Source organism: Dermochelys coriacea, chromosome 4 (genome assembly GCF_009764565.3).
Source record: "Dermochelys coriacea isolate rDerCor1 chromosome 4, rDerCor1.pri.v4, whole genome shotgun sequence".
Lineage (NCBI taxonomy): Eukaryota > Metazoa > Chordata > Testudines > Dermochelyidae > Dermochelys > Dermochelys coriacea.
The window spans coordinates 119733609-119752567 of NC_050071.1; the positions used below are offsets into that span (position 1 = coordinate 119733609).

The 18959-nt window shown below is 40.6% G+C and overlaps 1 protein-coding gene across 6 annotated transcripts in view; it reads left to right on the forward strand.

Moving 5' to 3' along the window:
* The window catches only part of EVC (EvC ciliary complex subunit 1), a 79329-nt gene that overhangs the window by 49216 nt on the left and 11154 nt on the right, over positions 1 to 18959 (forward strand). For 5 of the 6 annotated variants that reach the window (XR_005292569.2, XM_038399541.2, XM_043512458.1 and 2 more), the window contains exons 12-14: positions 7084 to 7296; positions 16162 to 16271; positions 17737 to 17947. Coding sequence is in view for 5 of the 6 variants with exons in the window: in XM_038399541.2 (XP_038255469.1) it covers positions 7084 to 7296; positions 16162 to 16271; positions 17737 to 17947 (534 nt within the window). In the remaining variant the exon portion in view is untranslated. The remainder of the gene's footprint in view (positions 1 to 7083; positions 7297 to 16161; positions 16272 to 17736; positions 17948 to 18959) is intronic. The other variant, XM_038399545.2, reaches the window with a different exon arrangement.

Consider the following 18959-nt stretch of genomic DNA (forward strand, 5'->3'; position numbering starts at 1 on the left):
AGATCTTCAAAGGTATTTTAGGCTCCTAACTTCCATTGATTTCAGTGGAAGTTAGGAGCCTAAAGACCTCTGTGGATCTGGGTCCTAGAGCCTTATTTTTCCTTCATATTCTCTGTGCAATCCTATTAACTAAAATATAAGGTTTCAGAGTAGCAGCCGTGTTAGTCTGTGTTCGCAAAAAGAAAAGGAGTACTTGTGACACAAGTACTCCTTTTCTTTTTTTAAAATATAAGGGTTGCATTTTCTAAACTGGACTGTAATTTTGGGTGCCCACTTGAGCTAGATGTCCAAGGTGCCGAGTACTCACTGCTCCCATTTACTTCAGGTGGATCTACAGGTATTCGACACCTATGAAAACCAGACTATAGAGGTCTCAGGTTGAGCAACCAAACTTTGAAGGACCCAAAATTTAAAGGTTTGGCATTGTGATTTACTAGGAAGTGTTGGAAGGCAGTGTGGAATAATAGATTAGGCATGGAAATTAGAACCAGCTGTCCAGGTTGTATCTAATCCTGGTTCTGGCACTAATTTGCTGATTAAATTTAAGCAGGTCATTTTAATTTTACTTCAAGCTGGGGGGTGTGATTTTGAGTTTAGCCAGGATGAGTATGCACCACAGCTCTCCGCCCTGTGTAAGTGCCTAGGGTCTTGGCTGGGCACACACTCGGGGCAGCTATCCCATGTCAGGGTATGTTAGAGATATTGATGTTTACCTCCCTCATCAGAGGGTTGAACTTAACAAAAAGCCTAATTCTGCAGTGCCTTGAACAGTCAATTACTCCCTTGTGAGGCATTTCTCTAATGTTGGTCTTAGATATTGCCACAGCCACTTACTGTATGTAGACCAGGGGTTCTCAAACTTCATTGTACCAAACTCCCTTCCAACAACAAAAATTACTGCACGACCCCAGGAAGGGGGACTGAAGCCTGAGCCCACCCAAGCCCTACCACCCAAGCTTGGGGGGCCAAAGCCCAAGGGCCCAGGGCTGATGCCCTCGGGCTTCGGCTTTGGTCCTGGGCCCCAGCAAATCTAACACCAGCCCTGGTGACCCCATTAAAACGGGGTCATGACCCACTTGGGGGTCCCAACCCACAGTTTGAGAACTGCTGAGCTAGAGACTCTTCCCCCCAATTGCCAATGCCCAGTTTATATGAACTACAACTCTGTGGAGTTGCTTGGGTAGGCTTCCAAACAAGATACCTGTTTTATTTTCTGGCCAGATGGGTAAACAGATTAATTTTTAAAACCAACCTGATTATCTTCTTAAATTTAAGCTTTCCCCTTCTTTATACACCAAGCTAGACACTGTTTCCTACTCTTTTGGGAGTCCCTTTTCTTTCTCCATCCCCCCCCAAAAGACTTTTTACCATAAATGTGTACCTCTATTTGTTATTCATCACTTTTCAGTGGAACAAGTAGTGGCATAACAAGAGTGCACTTGTTTTATTTTTAAGTGCAGCTATGGTAAGAAAAATTGTAATAGGATTCCTTCTTCCCCAACAGACTTGTTCCCTGTGTGTACTCATATATGCTTACTTTTAATCACTAAAATAAGTTTTTACTATTGTTTGTTCTGTTAGCAATTCTGGTTCTACACTGCTATAGGTGCGTGAGCTGGTTTCTGTTCTGATTTGTGCATCATGGATAGAGTTAATAATAAAGGCCTTGTCTTTATATCTATTTACCAAAATTATATTATAAAGTTAGTTTTACCACTATAACCTTCTGTTAGGTCACATTTATTCTGGCATGAGAGGGCTTTTTTTTTTTTTTTTTTTGGTTCAGAATGTGAGATTAACCCCCACTTGCAAGCTAAATTGAAAAAAAGCCACTCTTACACCAGAATAAGAGTGTCCACACAGGTGGTTGTACCAGTATAACTATACATTGTAGACAAGTTCCAACTGCAGGCAACTTCCCTCCAACTTCCCTCTTTTCCAGTCACTTTTTGGCGTAAACCAACAATACATAATACATATTAGTCAAAACTTGGAATCCAGCTCAGTGTTTCTCAAGGGCCTTTTCTCCATTATAATCATTCTTCACCTCACCTCACCAAGATCTAAGTTTACAATGTGTCTCGTGTTTTAATGTTGCTCTTTTGTTTGCGGTTAGTGAAATTCCATCAGCTGTATATTTCCCTTCTTTTTCCTGCGTGATTATATATGTCTCCTTTTTTGAAATTCAAAGGCATCCAGCATTTATCCAAGACCATTTCACTTCTGCATTTAAATTATGATATTTATTTATGCTTGATGAATTTCTAAGGACGATTTTTGAAAAAGCTTGAGGTTGGTGTCATTACAAACATGTTCATTAAACTCTGCAATCAGCTCCTCCATTAGTGGAATCAATTTGAATAAATTGCATTCAGTAAAAGTTCTGAAAAAAATATGATATGTCAAGAGATATTTGATGACCAGTCCAAAAATAAGATATGTATTGGAAACAGTACTTTGTTTCTCTTGTATAAAAGAAACTTAAAATTGCACTGGCTCATTAAATAGCAATATACAAAGCAACTTCTCTGTTTAGAGCCACATTCCACCACCCTTATTTTCATTGAGTAATACCTTACTCTGCAAGTAGTTCCTTGCAGAACAAGTGTATATTCAGCTTGAGTCAGACTGGCAGAATCTGGCCTCCATTAGCACATACAGAAGCTTTTTCCTAGGTAGGTTCTTACTTTACCCTCATCACCATAGTAACCGAGCATCTTCTTATGATGCAGTAGGCAACATGACTAAGGTCTGTCACAAAGGTTCATTCTTTCCCCACTTCCAGTCATAGGATAAAACTGTGTGTGCAGTGCATTGTTTGGTTTGGTAAGGTGGTGGATCATGTGGGGTTTGTTTTTTAATGTACATACTGCTCTGCATGTATGTTAGAGAAGGCAGGTGGAAAATGTGTGCCTTGCACTCGCAGTAGATGAGGTTTGTGATGGTCCTTATTTCTTATAGGAGCTCATTCCACAGTTCTTTCTCAGATCAGCCGCACAACATGCTCCTGACAGATGAGCTTCCCCCTTATGGTAGGACTTTTGAGAAGGGGGTGTCATTACAAATTAAATATCACACTTTCAGCAGCTAAAGGTTATTCAAATTTTTGCATATACAAATCATCATGGGTGCAATTATTAATCATTAGATGTCCAAGTTCTTATTTGTGTACTGTATTTATACCCATAGTTTTGTTCTTGGGAAAAATAAAAGAGGGAGGTCTGGCTGTGGCTCATCTGAAAAACTGTCCCTATAATTGTATTTTGAACTTCCATAACCAAAAAATGTCAAAGTGCTTTACAAAGAAATAATTAAGCCACTTTGATCTAGGGATCACCCCTTTCTCTCTCTCTCCCATATGCTATTCTATGAAGCAAAACACACAGCAAAACACAGTTCAGTTGGGTAGAATTGCTGTGCCCTGCTAAGTAGTGCAAGACAGGTTACAACATCTGTTTGAGCCTGCAGGAGGTACAGGCGGAACCCAGGCCCCTGAGAAATATTCAGGATATAATTCCTTTACTCCTTAAGCAGAAAGCCATGAGATTCTCAGTGACAGCAAGCGATCAAGACCTCTGCTTTCCATTTCATGCAGGAGATTTCCTTATGAGAAGCAATGCGATACCAGCACCATACTAGGGCAATAAATCTGGGGTGCCACCTATAGAAAGCCCAGTACGACTAAGTGGTGTGGTAATGGTAATCGGAAGTCTCTCATTCAAATATCAACCCGGTCTGACTCTGCTTGAGAGCTAGTGGAGCTGCAGTAGAAACAGGTCTGGCTGCAGACTACTCTAGGTACCTTTTAAACCATGTTAGTCCATAGGAAAGAAATAAGAACCGTAACAGGATCAAGAGGGTTAACTGCTGTTGAAAAGCTAGAGAAAACCCGATATTTACTCAGGGAAAAAATGAGTTAGAAGAGAGATAACTGACATTGTTAAAACATTAAAAGGGATCGTGAGATCAGATATGGAATCTTTTTGAGCTAATGCTAAATCCCAGGATTTGGAGACCTGAATTTTAGACTAAAGAAACAGCAGCAGAGGAGAGAATTTAAACAGGCCATTCTGCATAGAGATTAAGCTAAAACCGATTCACAAACTAGATAAGTAACTACAAAGGTGCAAGCCCTGCCCCCTCAGGTGAGATGGGAGCTTGTGGAACAACACAAGCTGGGGGTGGAGAGGCAAGGTTAGGGGTCCTGCAAGATGGAGCCACCTGAATGGAAGATTCTGTGTGCACTGATAGCTATGGACAGGCCAGAAAATCCACTACTGTTTGGATCCTCCTTGTCCTTGCCGTCATTCCTGGGCAGGCAGGAGTGTGTTAGGCCTGCAGAGACTACTTTAGCCATTAGACTGAACAAGGAGCCACTGAGCAACTCTGCTCCTGCTCCACAGAATAGGGTTGGAGGGATTCTTTCCCTTTCCATGTTTCCCAGTACCCAATCTAGTTACTTAGGCTGGGCAAAGGTCTCCCAAGTGCTCATCAAAACAAAAGCCTTTTGGGGCTGGAAACCCCTTCCCCAAGCTGGGGAGAATAAAGAAGAAACTCTATAAGGAGACCTGCATGGAGATACTAGTTGACTCTCCCCCAAACCTCATCCCTCTGTGGGTGTTTTCATGGGAGGAGATGTTCTGGACCAAATATGTTCATGTCCAGTAATATAACTTCACTAATAATTGCATATTGAAAGTGCTACCACAGTCATTTTAGATCATTTTACCTTTTTAAATTATTGTATTGGTTGTTAGCAAAGGGCCAAAACCAGAAATGGGGGAAGGAAAATGGTACTAGAACTGTTCTAGCTGATCATTGTATCCATGACCACCAATTCTGTGTTCCTTATTTTCTGAGTGCCCAACTTGACACAAGTTGACAGTTGGGCCCAACTTCCTAACGTGTTGAGATCTCACAATCAAATGAAGTCAATGAGTGCTGTGTTCTGAACATATCAAGTGCTATAAAAATGGTAACTATTTTGAAAAACCAGCTCCAAGACATCTCAGGCTGAATGGTTGGTGGACACTTTGGCCTTAACCTCTGTGCTTTAGTATCCCATCTGTAAAATGTGAATACCACCTTCTCTCACTGGGTTATTAGCCAGGATGGGTAAGGAATGGTGTCCCTAGCCTCTGTTTGTCAGAGGGTGGAGATGGATGGCAGGAGAGAGATCACTAGATCATTACCTGTTAGGTTCACACCCTCTGGGGCACCTGGCATTGGCCACTGTCGGTAGACAGGATACTGGGCTGGATGAACCTTTGGTCTGACCCAGTATGGCCATTCTTATGTTGTGATGATAAACTCACTTTTTGAAACGTACAGAGGGTATAGTGATGAGTGCCATAAAAGAGCCCATGAGAAAATTAATAATTCTGCATTTAGTGCACAATTTGGACAGAATGCAGTAGATGGGGCATGGAGCCACACATTGAATGCTAAGGTTCAAAAGAAATATGGGGGTGACTGAACGTTTGGTAATGGGATATGGAGTGTGATATATCTAGATGTCCAGTTCAGATCCAGGATGATGACCTCTGATGGCTGTTTGGCAAGATTATATATTACATAGAATGAACTGGTACTCAGTTCATAAAAGTCCACATCATCTGGCACTAGTCAGAATTTACCACCTGCCCAGTCCTTTCACTGGGGCCAAGGATCAAATGGGTACAGAGACTGAATTCCCCTCTCAGTCATAGGGTAGTTCCTTGGGTTGGTGCACATAGGCGGACTAATGAAGTTTACCCTACAACTGCCCACAGCTTATTTGTCTGTGTGTCTGACATACATTTTAGGTATTTTCACCATGACATATAGGTGTATGCAGAATCAGCGAGAGTTCAGAGGCTAAGAATTGTAAAGATTAAAGAGACAAAGCCAAATCCCCATTTATCAACAATGAAAGGAAGGAACAAACAAAAATAAAATTTGACACGACCCATAGCTCCAACCTGGGGTCCATTACTAGCCATTTGCTGTAGTACTGCAAGCCTGTCCTTCATCAGAATCTGAACCAAACTGCTGTCCTGCTGCTAATCTCTTACTTTATTATCCTGGAGGAGGTTCCCAGCCTGCCCTGCTTTTAAAGGGATAGCACCCTTTCCACACACAGTATGGTACTTATTCTTTTGCATCTTTTACAAGCACAACATTTAGTAACAGCCAAATCCTGTTTACCCTAATGTCGTTTGGCAAAACTGCCATCTGTGATCTCACTGTGTCCTCCACTTGGTCTTGAATTACTTAGATTTTCTTTTTAAATATTCAGTGATTTCAGTGGTATTATGCATATTTTAACATTAAACACATCAATAAATATCTGTGGAGTCAAGATCAGACTCATTAACTCATTGAGAATATTACAATTCACAGACCTAATCATGTAAACACATAGGTACATAACTTTTTACTATGCATTTGTATTACAGTGGGGCTAAAAAGACCTATTGGGGTCCCATTGTGCTAAGTGCTGTATTTACAGTTCCTCTCCCAAATAACTTGTTTAAGAAAAAAAAAAGACAGACAGGGAGTATAGTTACCATTTTAGAGATGGTAAACAGAGGCAGAAGGAGATTAGGTAACTTGCCCAGCATCACACAGGAAGTCTGTGGCATAGCCAGGAATTAAACAGATATATTTTGAGTGGTAGGCCAGAGCTTAAAGCACAAGACCTATCCTTTCCCATAATTCCAGTGGACTTACTCATGTGCATAAAACTTAGCATGGGCTTAAGTGATGGAGGAATTGGGGCCTAAATAAAACAAGATATGGGGGAACAGTTCAGGAGGAGGATCTGGGAGTTACTAATAATAAGGGGGAAGTATTTCCTAAAGAGCTGTGCAAGGAGGCAGGGAGATAAGGATAGTTTTCAAGGAGAGAGAGAGAGAGAGTGTATAAGAGAACAGGAAGCTAGATAGAAGCAGCAAGATAGAAGTCACTAAACCAAAAGTGGGAGAATGAAATGAAGGGCTGTGTAAGGCAGGAGAATTGGGATGTCAAGAGAGAGCAAGAGGAGGTGGACAAGGGAATGAGATGTAAGCAATGACAAATTAATCTGTCTCTCTGTTTTGCTAGGAACTGTGTTCTGGAACCTCCCACACTTTAGATGAGTTGATGCAAGAGTTATTTCTTCAGACTCTTCCTACCAAGACTGGTCTGTCTTTAAGAGAATGTGAACTTCTAAAAGAAGAATGTCAGGAGAATTTGATCCTTCAGTTAGAGAAATGGGACAGCTGTAGACAAAAGCAGTGGAAGCTCTTCCAAGAACAACTGCAAGAAGAAAAACAGGTATGGATTCAAAAATTGCGGCAGGTATCAAAATTCTCATGTCACAAACTATTTCATACTTATAGTCCGTTACAACTAGTTTTTCAATGTTCTCGGTTTCTTGGCTTTCACTTTGTGCCATCCTTTTAAAATGTATTAATGGTCCTGCTTGATTACATAGCACCTCTGGATATAATTTACATATGTAGAAGTCACACAATACTACCTTGCAGTGATCTCTTCAGCTGATTAAATACATAGAATCCAGTGAGATTATTTTCTCAAATCGGATAAAAATTAAGGTAATGATTGGTAGTAATTAGCAAATCAACTGCCACTAGGTGTTTAAGAAACTGTTTTCCACAACCATTCTTATGAGTTTCTCCATGAAAAGTGATGTGTGTGAGACCATATTAAGCGTCCTACTAAAGTTAGTTGTGTGATTTACCATACAGTGGTTTTACATCATTTAGAAAACTTGAGAATATAAAAAGCTTAAACAATAAATTAAATTAAAGTATGCTCCACCTGCCTTTTCCATGGTTTTGAGTTTTTCCATGTGCATCTCAAGTGGTGATATTATCTTTTCTTTCATAGGAGAGCGGAACAAATAGCTAGCCTGTTATTTCAGCTGTTCTGAAAAATAGTTATTTTAGTCACCTATTCTATTTCTATGTTGCACAAACATTTGGAACTCCAAAATGTTAAAATACACTAAAAAGTTAGGCTCCAATCCTGCAAATGCTTAAGTTAGCTTTTGAGTGGTAGAAGCGGAAATGCTAGAGGAAGGGTAGTGACTAATGAGAGAACATCTGACTTCAAAACTTTACATCTTTGCCAGCGTCTAAGTCTATTTAACAGTGATCATATGTAAATCCTATATTTCCCTACCTTTCTTGAATTTATAAAACCTGTTCTACCTTCTGATTATATGTTGGAGAAAGTCTCTTTAAAATATGTATAAAGCCAGTACTGAACTGCACTCCATTTGACAGAAAGACCCAGTTTTTGGAAGCTTTTGAAAGGGTCATTTCAGCTCTTTGAATGAAAGGTAATCGGTCCTGGGCGACATACATGTTTAGTCAATGAAGTGACAAAGGAATTAGGGTCCAATCCAAACCCCAGTGAACTCAATGACAGCCTTTCCATTGATTTCAGGAAGCTTTGGATTAGGCCCACTATGAACAGAAAAGGAGGTGGGAGTTTGAACTCGGGGACTGAGATTTCATGAGCCCGATTTCCCTCTGGTTGAATGGATCCTAGCCCAAGGAGAGTTGCAATACAGAATTGCCATCAAACAGCTGTGCATGATCAGGGAAAACAAATGTTTGAAAGTGGTGGCCAGAAATAGAAAAATCAAGACAAGGTGGCATTTTAGCCTGGAATAAGTGAGAGAGCAGAGAAATTCAGAGTTGTAAGTGGGAGAGGAAAGAAGAAAGGAAATTAGAAAATGGAGCAGAGGAGGAGGGAGAGAAGAGCTACAAGGGGAAAACAAAGAAACTGATGGAGAAAGAACAAATAGTCTGGAATCCCTTCATAATGATGCCATTTAGGCAACCACAATAATAATACCACTGGCATTCATTGACTAGAGAGCTAAGGAGGTAGTTTCATTAGCTCATCTTCTAAAGATCTGAAATTAGCTAGTGATAAAATGTATTGAGATATCAAGCTTGCTCGCCATACTGCCTTATTTCAAAGTCATTTATATTTATTCTAACCTAATTCTAACTTATTTATTCTAACGTAACCTAGGGGCCTTCAGCACATCTTCAGAATAACTGTATCTGTGTGGAGCATGTGTATGCGTCATTGCATGGTGAAGAGTACATTACATATCTTCCTCAGGGCAGGTCTACACTACGGCAGGGATCGATGCTCTGAGATCGATCCACCGGCGGTCAATTTAGCGGGTCTAGTAAAGACCTGCCAAATTGACTGCAGATCACTCTCCCGTTGACCCTTGTACTCTACCCCCAACAAGAAGAGGAAGGTAAGTCAACCCTGCGGTAATTCGACCTAAGGTACGTAGCTGGAGTTGTGTAGCATAGGTCGACTTACCGCGGTAGTGTAGACATAGCCTCAGTGGGGTTAATGCTGCTAGATAACGGCTGTTTAGACAGCACTATAAGACAGAATTCAGCAGCCATTCAGTTCAATCCCAAGCATGTATTCCGAATGTAAATGAGGCAGTTGAATACCCTCCAGTTTTAGTGCATCTCAATATTCATAATGTGATGATAATCTCAATATTCATAATATCATAATGTGATGGCTGAGTATAGGATAATGTTTCATATACTTTTTTTAAAAAAAGAATAAAGGCTTTAGCAGACAATTATGTTAATTATCATAGAATTATAGTATAGGAATATCTATTATAATACAATTATCACACCCCTCTCTAAATTGCCATCATAATTGACAGGTCATTTTTCAATGCAACGCTTTTCTATACAAGAGTTTTCATGAGAGCCTGTCCAAAATTGTGGAACAAACTTTCACAGGAACTAAGGGCTTATCTGCACTGGGAAATGGACAGACAGAAATGCGCCAGTCTAATTATACTGTTATAGCTATGATGGTATAACTGTCCATGTGGATGCTCTCCAAGATTTAGTGTCTTTTTTTGTTGTTGATTTTATGTCTCATTGGAATTGGTTTAAATTAAACCCAAAAAAGGCACTCAATCCCCGAAGAGAGCATCCACACAGGTATACAGCAGAGCTTAGCAATATAATTATACCAGCACAGCTGTGCTGGTAAATTTCCCTAAGAATCATCAAAGACCTCACCACGTTCCACTCCAAGTGTAAGGTGCACATCTTCGACCGGTCTTCTCTGATGTGCACGTTTAAAAAAAATAACCGAAAAAGAAAACCCAACCAAAACAAACATTTCACTGCAGACACAAGTCTTCCCCAGGGGCAAGGATGAGAGAATGAACCACATGACAAATGTTAATCATGGCACTTAATACCCTACTGGAAGGCACTCAGCTACTATAGTACTATATAGGAACCAATATATACATATAAAATACAATTTACATGGCATAATTATGTAGGGCACACAGCTCTCATCTGCATTTTGAAGAAAGTAAGAGCATATGATCAGCTATTCTATGTAATTCTTTAGTCTCTTCATTTCCAAAGTACTTTTCATAAGGGGACTGCATATTTCTTACTAAGGTGATTCAAGATGCCTTTAACATGTAGTGGATTGTATTTCTTTTTAAGTGTATTTTTCTTTGCATTTAGCGATTTAGAGCACATCTAGGATGGGAGTCCCTTTAGAAAAAAATCCTCTTTATTTCACTGCTTTGTGGTTTTTTAAGAGACATTTTGATAGTTTAATTTTGCCTGCAACCTAGAGGATACAACAGGTGCAAATGGGAATAAATTAAGAATGAAAAGAAGTGCTGTGCAATTTGCATGATAGCCCCCTAGCTCACAATTTAGAGAAAATAAAGTTAGGGTCTGTGCACTAGTTATACACAGTCAGATGCTGGGCTTGGTTAACTGTGTTACTTGGCATTCAATATGCATCACACACCATCTACAGGCTGGCGGAGCAACATTCCTTCCTATGTGCTAAAAATGTCAGCATCCTCTCCTCCTTTTTAAATTCCCCGGGGGAAAAAAGAGGGGAGGGGGAGGAGAACATGAAAGTGAGCTCATAGCTGTGTTCAATTTGCCATTGTGTCTGAGGGTAACTCACAAAATTGTATGGTTTTGGTTGCATAGTGGAGAGCTATTCCACTCTCTTGTTGGCTGAGAGCAGTGCCCACAGCTTCAGCAGATCACATAATTGGCCTGTTGCCAGGAAACAAAGCTGTAGCAAAATGTACAGAGACAGAGGAGGAGGAAGGGGCTTCCATCAGTGAGCCTTCCAGATCCGTAGTTTGGCTCCCAAAAAGGTCAGAGTCTGCTTATACAATCAATTTTGACATACCATGTGCATCTTATCTCCCTCTCTGAGTCTGGTGGATGCTCAGTATTTCAGTGACTGAAATAGCTCTTCTTTTCAAGTAGTCTAGCATGCCTTCTAGTTACATTCCTCTCCAACCTTAATACTCCCACTTCAATTATTGTTCCTGGATTGAGAGTGGACTGTAGTGGTTAGAAGGGGATGAGAAATCAGAGCTTTTAAGTTCCAGTCCAGCTGTTGACTCTCAGTACCACAGAGCGAGTCACTTAACCCATCCACTGTACCGCAGTTTACCCATCCTTAAACTGGGTATAATACTAACCTACCTGTGAGATTTTAATAGTATTTAGGGCCAAATTGAACCACTTAAACACAGGTGTGTACTGAAGGGGAAGTGCTTGGCATGCCACCTCAGGAGAGTTCAGGGAAGGATTGTGCTTCAGGAACATATAGTCACTCCTCGTGCAGCCTCATGCACAGGAGAATGGTATAAGCTGCACCAGCCTTCCTGATAGTCCCACTTTCTTCCTTCAGTGCTCCCAGCCTGCTTTGCAGGCTGGTACGAGGGCAAGGCCATGGAGTAAGAAGCACACTCAGAGGCCATACTCAGGTGGTGGAAATTAGAGCAGCCCCGTGGCGTATCTAACCTGTGCTGGGGCTCAGAGTCACACAGAACCACTCCGAGAATGGAGGAAACTGTAACCAGCTATAAGTGTTAACACCTTACACAGCTCCCTAACAGCCTGGTGCAGCTGTGGAAGCTCAGTGCAGTAGAGAATCCAGTCTTGTCTCCAGGCCTTCCATTTCAGTTTGCCTGACAAACACTTATCTGACTAGGGCCCAGATTCTCTCTTGACTTTGGATTTCATTGTGCCACATCAGTAGTACAAAGCATATACATATATGCGTATAAGGGGAGACCCTCTGTAGGCACAGAGCCAGCAGGTGAACCAGGAGAAAGGGGATATGGTTAGGGCTCCCTGGACTCCAGCAAGGCCAAGCTGCTGTCTTGGGACATTGGCATAGTTTAAAAGAAGACTGCATGTTGCTCTGGCCTGTAGCTGGAACAGACCAGTGCAGAGTTGACTGAGGACAGGAGCGCAAAGGAGGTATCACACTACCTTTGTGCACATGGCCTCGGTGTGTTCCTCTCTCTTATGACCGAGGATCTGGGCCTACGTGACTAGTTCTTTATGCAAGCCTGTTTGCAAGGGTTTTCATTGAGAGGGAACCTTGGAAACAAGGACCATTAAGAAGCTGAAAAATACGTTTTTATGTCTAAGGAGTCACCACAGGAACCTTTATCAGTATTTATGATCAGATCTTGTGCTAGATATTCTCTCAGTGAAAAATATGACTCACTCATTTTCTCTAAGGGGAAGTTTACCTAGCCTTATACACAATGGTGGTGCTCAACAAATAATTAACAGCAATGAATATATTTCCCTTCTTTATGATCATTCTGAGTTACTTGGCTTGTTTGCAGCCTGTCGGGAATGGACAAATTTGACTTTTTGTTTGATTGCAAAAATAGAGTCTCTCCTTAATAATTTAATCCACAAAATATTAGAGAATAAACTGGCATATAGACACCTAAAAATGACTTCTCTGTCAATAGCCAGCTATCCCAAAAACAATGGCAAGAGAGCAGCCTCTCGCTGTTCATCTCTAAAATCCCCTTCTGAAAATTAAAAAAAGTCTGCTCAGCTCTTCTCATAAGAACTGCTCAAAGAGCGAGAGTGAGTGCACAATACACAGCATAGTGGAGAAGTTTTAGAAACGAAAGGGCTCTGTAGGGATATGCAGTTAGCTAGGAAACAATTGGTAGCCTTTTCACAACCTAAGGTACAATTCAGATCAGATTTGTGTCACTCCCTGCTCTGTAACACTGACTGCTTAACTGCTCTGCTGCTGTGGCTCACAGCCTGGACACCAGCAGACAAGCATACAGTATCCTGAGTGTCTGTGTGCTGTGCAACCCTGATTCAGTACACTGAATTCAGCAGCCTGCCTACAACACCCCTACACTGGTTTCCACCAGCTTTGGTTACAACTGGCAAGAAGACCCCAAAACCCTCATCCCAAATTTTCCCAAAATCCTGTTTGGTCTGCAACGTCCAGCCCTTTCCTGGACCATTCAGAGAAATAATATAGTTTGTTTGCTCTTTTAAATAGATAATACTCAGCAGGTTGCCACATTAACTGCAGTTAACAATTACTTCCGTTCAAACACAGCACTGGGCTGGTTTAGCTTAAAAGTAAACCAAGTTGATTAACAAAAGGACATAGGTTATGTGATGCAAAGTAAAAGAAATAAAAGTTAAAGAGGGTTACAAACTAACAAAAAGTAAAAATGCACTTTCTAATGGCTAAGATTTAATTCAATAAGTTACTTTCATGGTTCAAGGTAGATATGTTATCAATCTTTTGTTCCAGGACACTTCAACCCCATTGGTTAAAGGGCCCATCTTTCCCAGCTTGCCAGAGCTCTGGCCCCTTGTTCAGTGATGGATGCCACAATGGCTTATTCTCTTTCTTTAAAACTTCCCAAACTCACACACTCGAGATGACCTCATGCTGTTCTTCCCTTCCTGTTCTTCCATCCTCCATGTTTTGGGTCACAGTTTGGTTAATTTCATTGGAGACATGTAGATAGCTGCCTTCCCTCCTGTCTGAGAGAAAACCTGTTTCTCTCTGTGTTTGGGCACAGACTTTAAAGTTTAATATGATTAATTATCCACATTTCCTCATATAGTATTAATACATATCTTTCACAACTATATTGATCATCAGTGTGTCTTTAGCTTCCAGAAAAGACCTTTCTTGATACACTTTTACAATATAGTAATATTGTATACAATTAGTTGATTCAGTTATTTATTTGAAGTTTTTAGCCCTATCCACCCCAAGGCAGTCTCCCACACACACAAGATGGCTTGTTTCCAGTTTGTGTAAATGTGCTTTCATGATCTGTGCCTGAGGACAGTATAATACACATTTTCTTTGTCTAGGGCAGACTGGGCTTATGCGCTGCTTGCCAAATACATTTCTACAACGTAATTCTAGCACATACTCATAACTCTTTGTACATACCCTGTACTCACATCATGGAAGACTATTCATGATCAGGGAGTTACTGCATCCGATGAAGTGAGCTGTAGCTCACGAAAGCTTATGCTCTAATAAATTTGTTAGTCTCTAAGGTGCCACAAGTACTCCTTTTCTTTTTGCGAATACAGACTAACACGGCTGCTACTCTGAAACTAGTTTTCCAGTGGTATCTTACATGGCATCATTTAGCTACAGATTATGACAATAGTGTGTTATGTATAGCGAGTATGTCAGTCCTGCCACAGGTTGCTGATACAGAGTAGTGAACTGCAGGTAGGTCTTTTTGTCACTGCGCTATCCATGAACAGAATGGCCCAAAAAGAGATATTGGTACAATTATTTTATTATTACAGGCATTTAGTTGGCACCCATTCCTGTTGTATCCAAGGGCTTTTTAAAGTTTAATTTGACACCGGCAGCTGCACCCTGCTTGCAGCTTTACCATTCAGCTATGAATCCAGGATTTCATCATTTTGGATGTCCTGGCCAAATAGGCTTGCAGCCCTTCCAAAAGTGGCTAGGTGGGCTCAGTAATGTCCACAAGGAGTGAATATCAGATAGGAAGACTCAGTATCAAGCTTTACCATCAGCATCTGCAAGCTTCTCACCTTGTCCAATTCTCTTGCACCTGCAAGAGTCTCATCTTGTTCCAGGGTCCAATTCTCTGCTGGGGTTAATGGGCTCAGCTCTCTCAACTTAACCAGTGCTTTGTCCACTTATCCAGAACATCTTCTGCTGGAGTGAGCACAGATCTCAAAGTGGATGGGAAGCAGTTTTTGAGATATAAAACTCTAAATTAAGTTTCTCTCTCAGGCTAACTAGTACCTTGAATTTCACCCAATAGTCATTTGACTCCAGTGCAGCCTAAAAATATAATGCTTCAGCCTTCAGTAATAGAAGAGCTTAGGGCATAAGTGCCCATATTGTTATAGGTTTAGTGCCGGCAGTATTGTTAATACAGCATAAGACAAAGTTAAGGACAGTCCCTGCCCCAAAATGTTTACAGTCTAAAAGACAGATATATTGATCAAACAAACTGCACTGGGAGAGCCAGGGGAGGAGAGTTAATTTAAATTTTGTTTCACAGATGCGTAAATTGAGACATCTGTAGATTAAACTCCATGTCCAAAGCAGCACAGTGGCTGAGTGGTAAAGTCGTAAATGGAATCTGTAAGTCCAGACCCCAATCTCCTTTTCCAACCACTAGACAACACTATCTCCCTTACCTTGTGAACTGTATAGAATATGCATTATTGTTATAGCCTGTTGGTCTCAGGATATTAGAGAGACAAGATGGGTGAGGTAATAAAAGATATGGTCCAATAAAAGATATTACTTCACCCACCTTGTCTCTCTGTATGGAATATGGCATCTGATGCAAGATGACAAAATTTTCACCTTGTTCAGGGAAAGTAAAAAACACACTGCCCTTCAGAAAGGATCTTCAGGTATGATTTTATTCAGGTGTTCCAAAAAAATCTTTGAAGCTCACAGACATCACTCATTAACATATTATTGTGCCTGTTTGTTTGGTTTCCCTCTGCCAGACAAATGAAGAGACCACAAAGTCAAATCAATGGGAAGCACATCTCAGCCCTGATCCAAGCTTTGGATCAGGCCCATATATATTGGAAAAAATACTCCTGAACAGCATAGCTTGACAGCAGGGGCATCTATAAATACTGCAGTGTGAATTCTGTATTTGAGAGCAAGGGAAATGAGGGTCTGTAACAGTGTTCATAAACACATAACAGAATAAAAACCCAATTAATAGTATTGCACCATTTAAAAGTGATTAAAATGAGGAAATCTTAACATTGTGGGGTTTTCCCCCTCTTCTCTTAGCTATGGACCAAGGAGTATGCTCTGTCTGCTGTGATGCAAAAACACCTGTATGAGAAACATGAGAAGATTATCCAAGGTGTTTTAAGCCGATTAGGTGGCCTCAGTGAGGAGTGAGTATGGTCTTAACACTTTTAAGAAATGCTGTAAAACTGCAGGTGTAATGCAAAAAACTCTAGGATAATCCAGGCTTGGGTGGGAGTGATGAAGAGGTTTTGAATTGAATGAGCATTAATTTTTCACTAACTAAAACTCCAAAAATCCTTTGATAAGGAAAAGCAAACATCCTCACTGTGTCATATTAATGCTTACTAGTAATCATGGTGGGTTACACATGGACCTTTCCTCCTGGTAGGACAATCTGTAGTTTGTCCTCAGTATATTTATTCTTGTTTCTGAATCATCCCTAACTTTGCACTCATAAATTTGCCTGCTACCTAGGAACTTGATTTCTCTGCCTCACTTTGTAGCAGGCCAGGGTTCCTGCTATACGCCAACCATTGCCTCCCACAAGATGAAGTGCTCAGTTCACTGGTATTCTCGCTTGACCTTTAATCCTTTCTGCTTTTAATCTGATACACAACGGTACATATCTGTTAATACACTTACTTCTTCCTGCCCACTCTCTCTTCCTGTCTTGATGAAGAAAACTACAACTTCATCCCCTGTCTTTCAGCTAAATGTCTTAGAGAGATACAGTTCCTTTGGGCAGGAGTAGCCTTCTCAATAAACACAACTCAACTTCTTCTCTCTGACTTTTTTCAGTAAGACACCAAGTGTCTTCATTGGACCATGACTTTGACATTGTCTGTTACTTTAAAATCTTTCTCCTAAAGTATGCATGCAAATCTGCCTATCACTATCTCTGCAATATTACCACTATATACCACAGTCTTAACACCACCTTTGCATAAGTCCTCATGTATTCCTTTATTTCCTCTGACTATTGCAACTCTTCTCTGTGACCTCCACATCCTGAGTCTCCATTATGTTCAGAAAGCTGATGCCACCCTTCTAACACACACAAGCATGCCTACTTTGCCCCACATCCTGAGACAACTCCATTAGCTCCCCATCCATGTCAGGAGGTGGCTCAAAATTGCCCTCTTTATTTCTTAAAATGCACCATGAACTTCCACTACCTGCTCCCCTCCACTCAAACGCTTGTCTCATCTCTGTCCCACCACACAGTACCATCACTGCTGGTGGCAAAGAGTGTTGTGCAGCTCCTGAAATTTGGAATAGCTTTCCCATATATCCACCCGTATATACATGCACTTTCCATCTCATTTCAAATGAAGAGATCTTTTACTGCATTATATAGGTTTCTTAATTTCTTTCCCTCCTCTCCTTTTATTTTTACTTTGTCACGACAATTTTCCAATTTTGTAATAATGACATCTATACTGTATAACTCTGTAAAGCATTTTGGGATACAATTTGTATGACAGCCCCTGCATTGTATTTGTTGTAACTCTTTCATCTATGAGCCATGACCATCACTGTTGAACATAAATACGCACAATATAGTAATTTGGTTGATAAATGGAGATTAAAAAGCCATGATCCCTTTCACAGGTCTGCTAAATACATATTACGGAAACACAGGCTCTTGCTGTGTTCAGTTCTCAGAAGGTTAGCTGTCCGAAATGTTGCTATGGCTACTCTGACTCACATGAAAATGTCCCAGAAGAAAAACTTGCTTCAGGAGCTAAGAGAGCAACATACTCTGCAAAAGAGTTCCTCACACTGTCAAGATGAACACCAGTGGCAACTACAGAAAGCAATGGTATTTATAGTTTCCTGACCGTTTTCACCATAGTTCTTGCCTTGTATAATGTCTGGCATTGAAAGCAGCATTGGGAGTCCCAAAAATTAAAGAAAGAAATACCCTCTATTCAAAAATTTACCCATCATTGACATGTCAGGTGCCTTAGCACAAGTATCATCATTTCAATAGAAAATTACGGTTTCCTGCAACCTTAGGTATACAAAGGACATCACTCCTCCTTTAACGGTAAGGCTCCTCTAGCAAGAACAACAAAGATTTTTGTTTTTTATTTGATATGAAAGCTACAGTTGAACCATACAGTGCTAGCATGTAAGGGAAACAAGCCCATGCAACAAGGTGAGAAATTCCCACCAGAGCAGCGAGTAATCATGCACTGTAAAGACCTTTCGTTGGGGTAAAGGGTTCTTATGTCTCTCAGCAGACCCAAAAATATGTTCTGTGGTGGTCATTCACTCCATTCTGACCATCTTCTCTTTTTCCTTCCCTAACTTAGCAATGTCATCTAGTTGATCTATTTTATGGGTTTCTAGAGTTGATGGGAGTTAAATATATTCATTGGCCCTTCTTGAGTGTCTGTCTCGGGGAAAGACGTATAGTTTGTATCTGCATGACCTTTCTGGAACGTTAATCTTCAGTTCAGTTATTTTCTTATGTATACTTAATATAGATTTCAAATATCAAGGTTCCCATCAAGCACTCAGGTTAGTCCCCAACCTATCCAACACTGCTGGATATGTAAGGTTGAATTTCCTATGAAACACAATGTAGTTGTATGACCTATGGGAAGTGCCTTCAGAAGCTAACTACACCTGTAGCAGATGAGTAGCTTCTGTGCAACTCAATCCTGGTCTTTCTTCAATTGCCTGCCTATTATTTGACTCTTTCTTTCATTCTGTGTCTTAAGAAGGAGGGTCAGCAACTTTGTCTGCAACCAGATGCCAGTATAATTTGGATACCCATTTGGTATGGCTTTGTCCATCAAAATATTCCCTATTGAATGTAAAGAGTC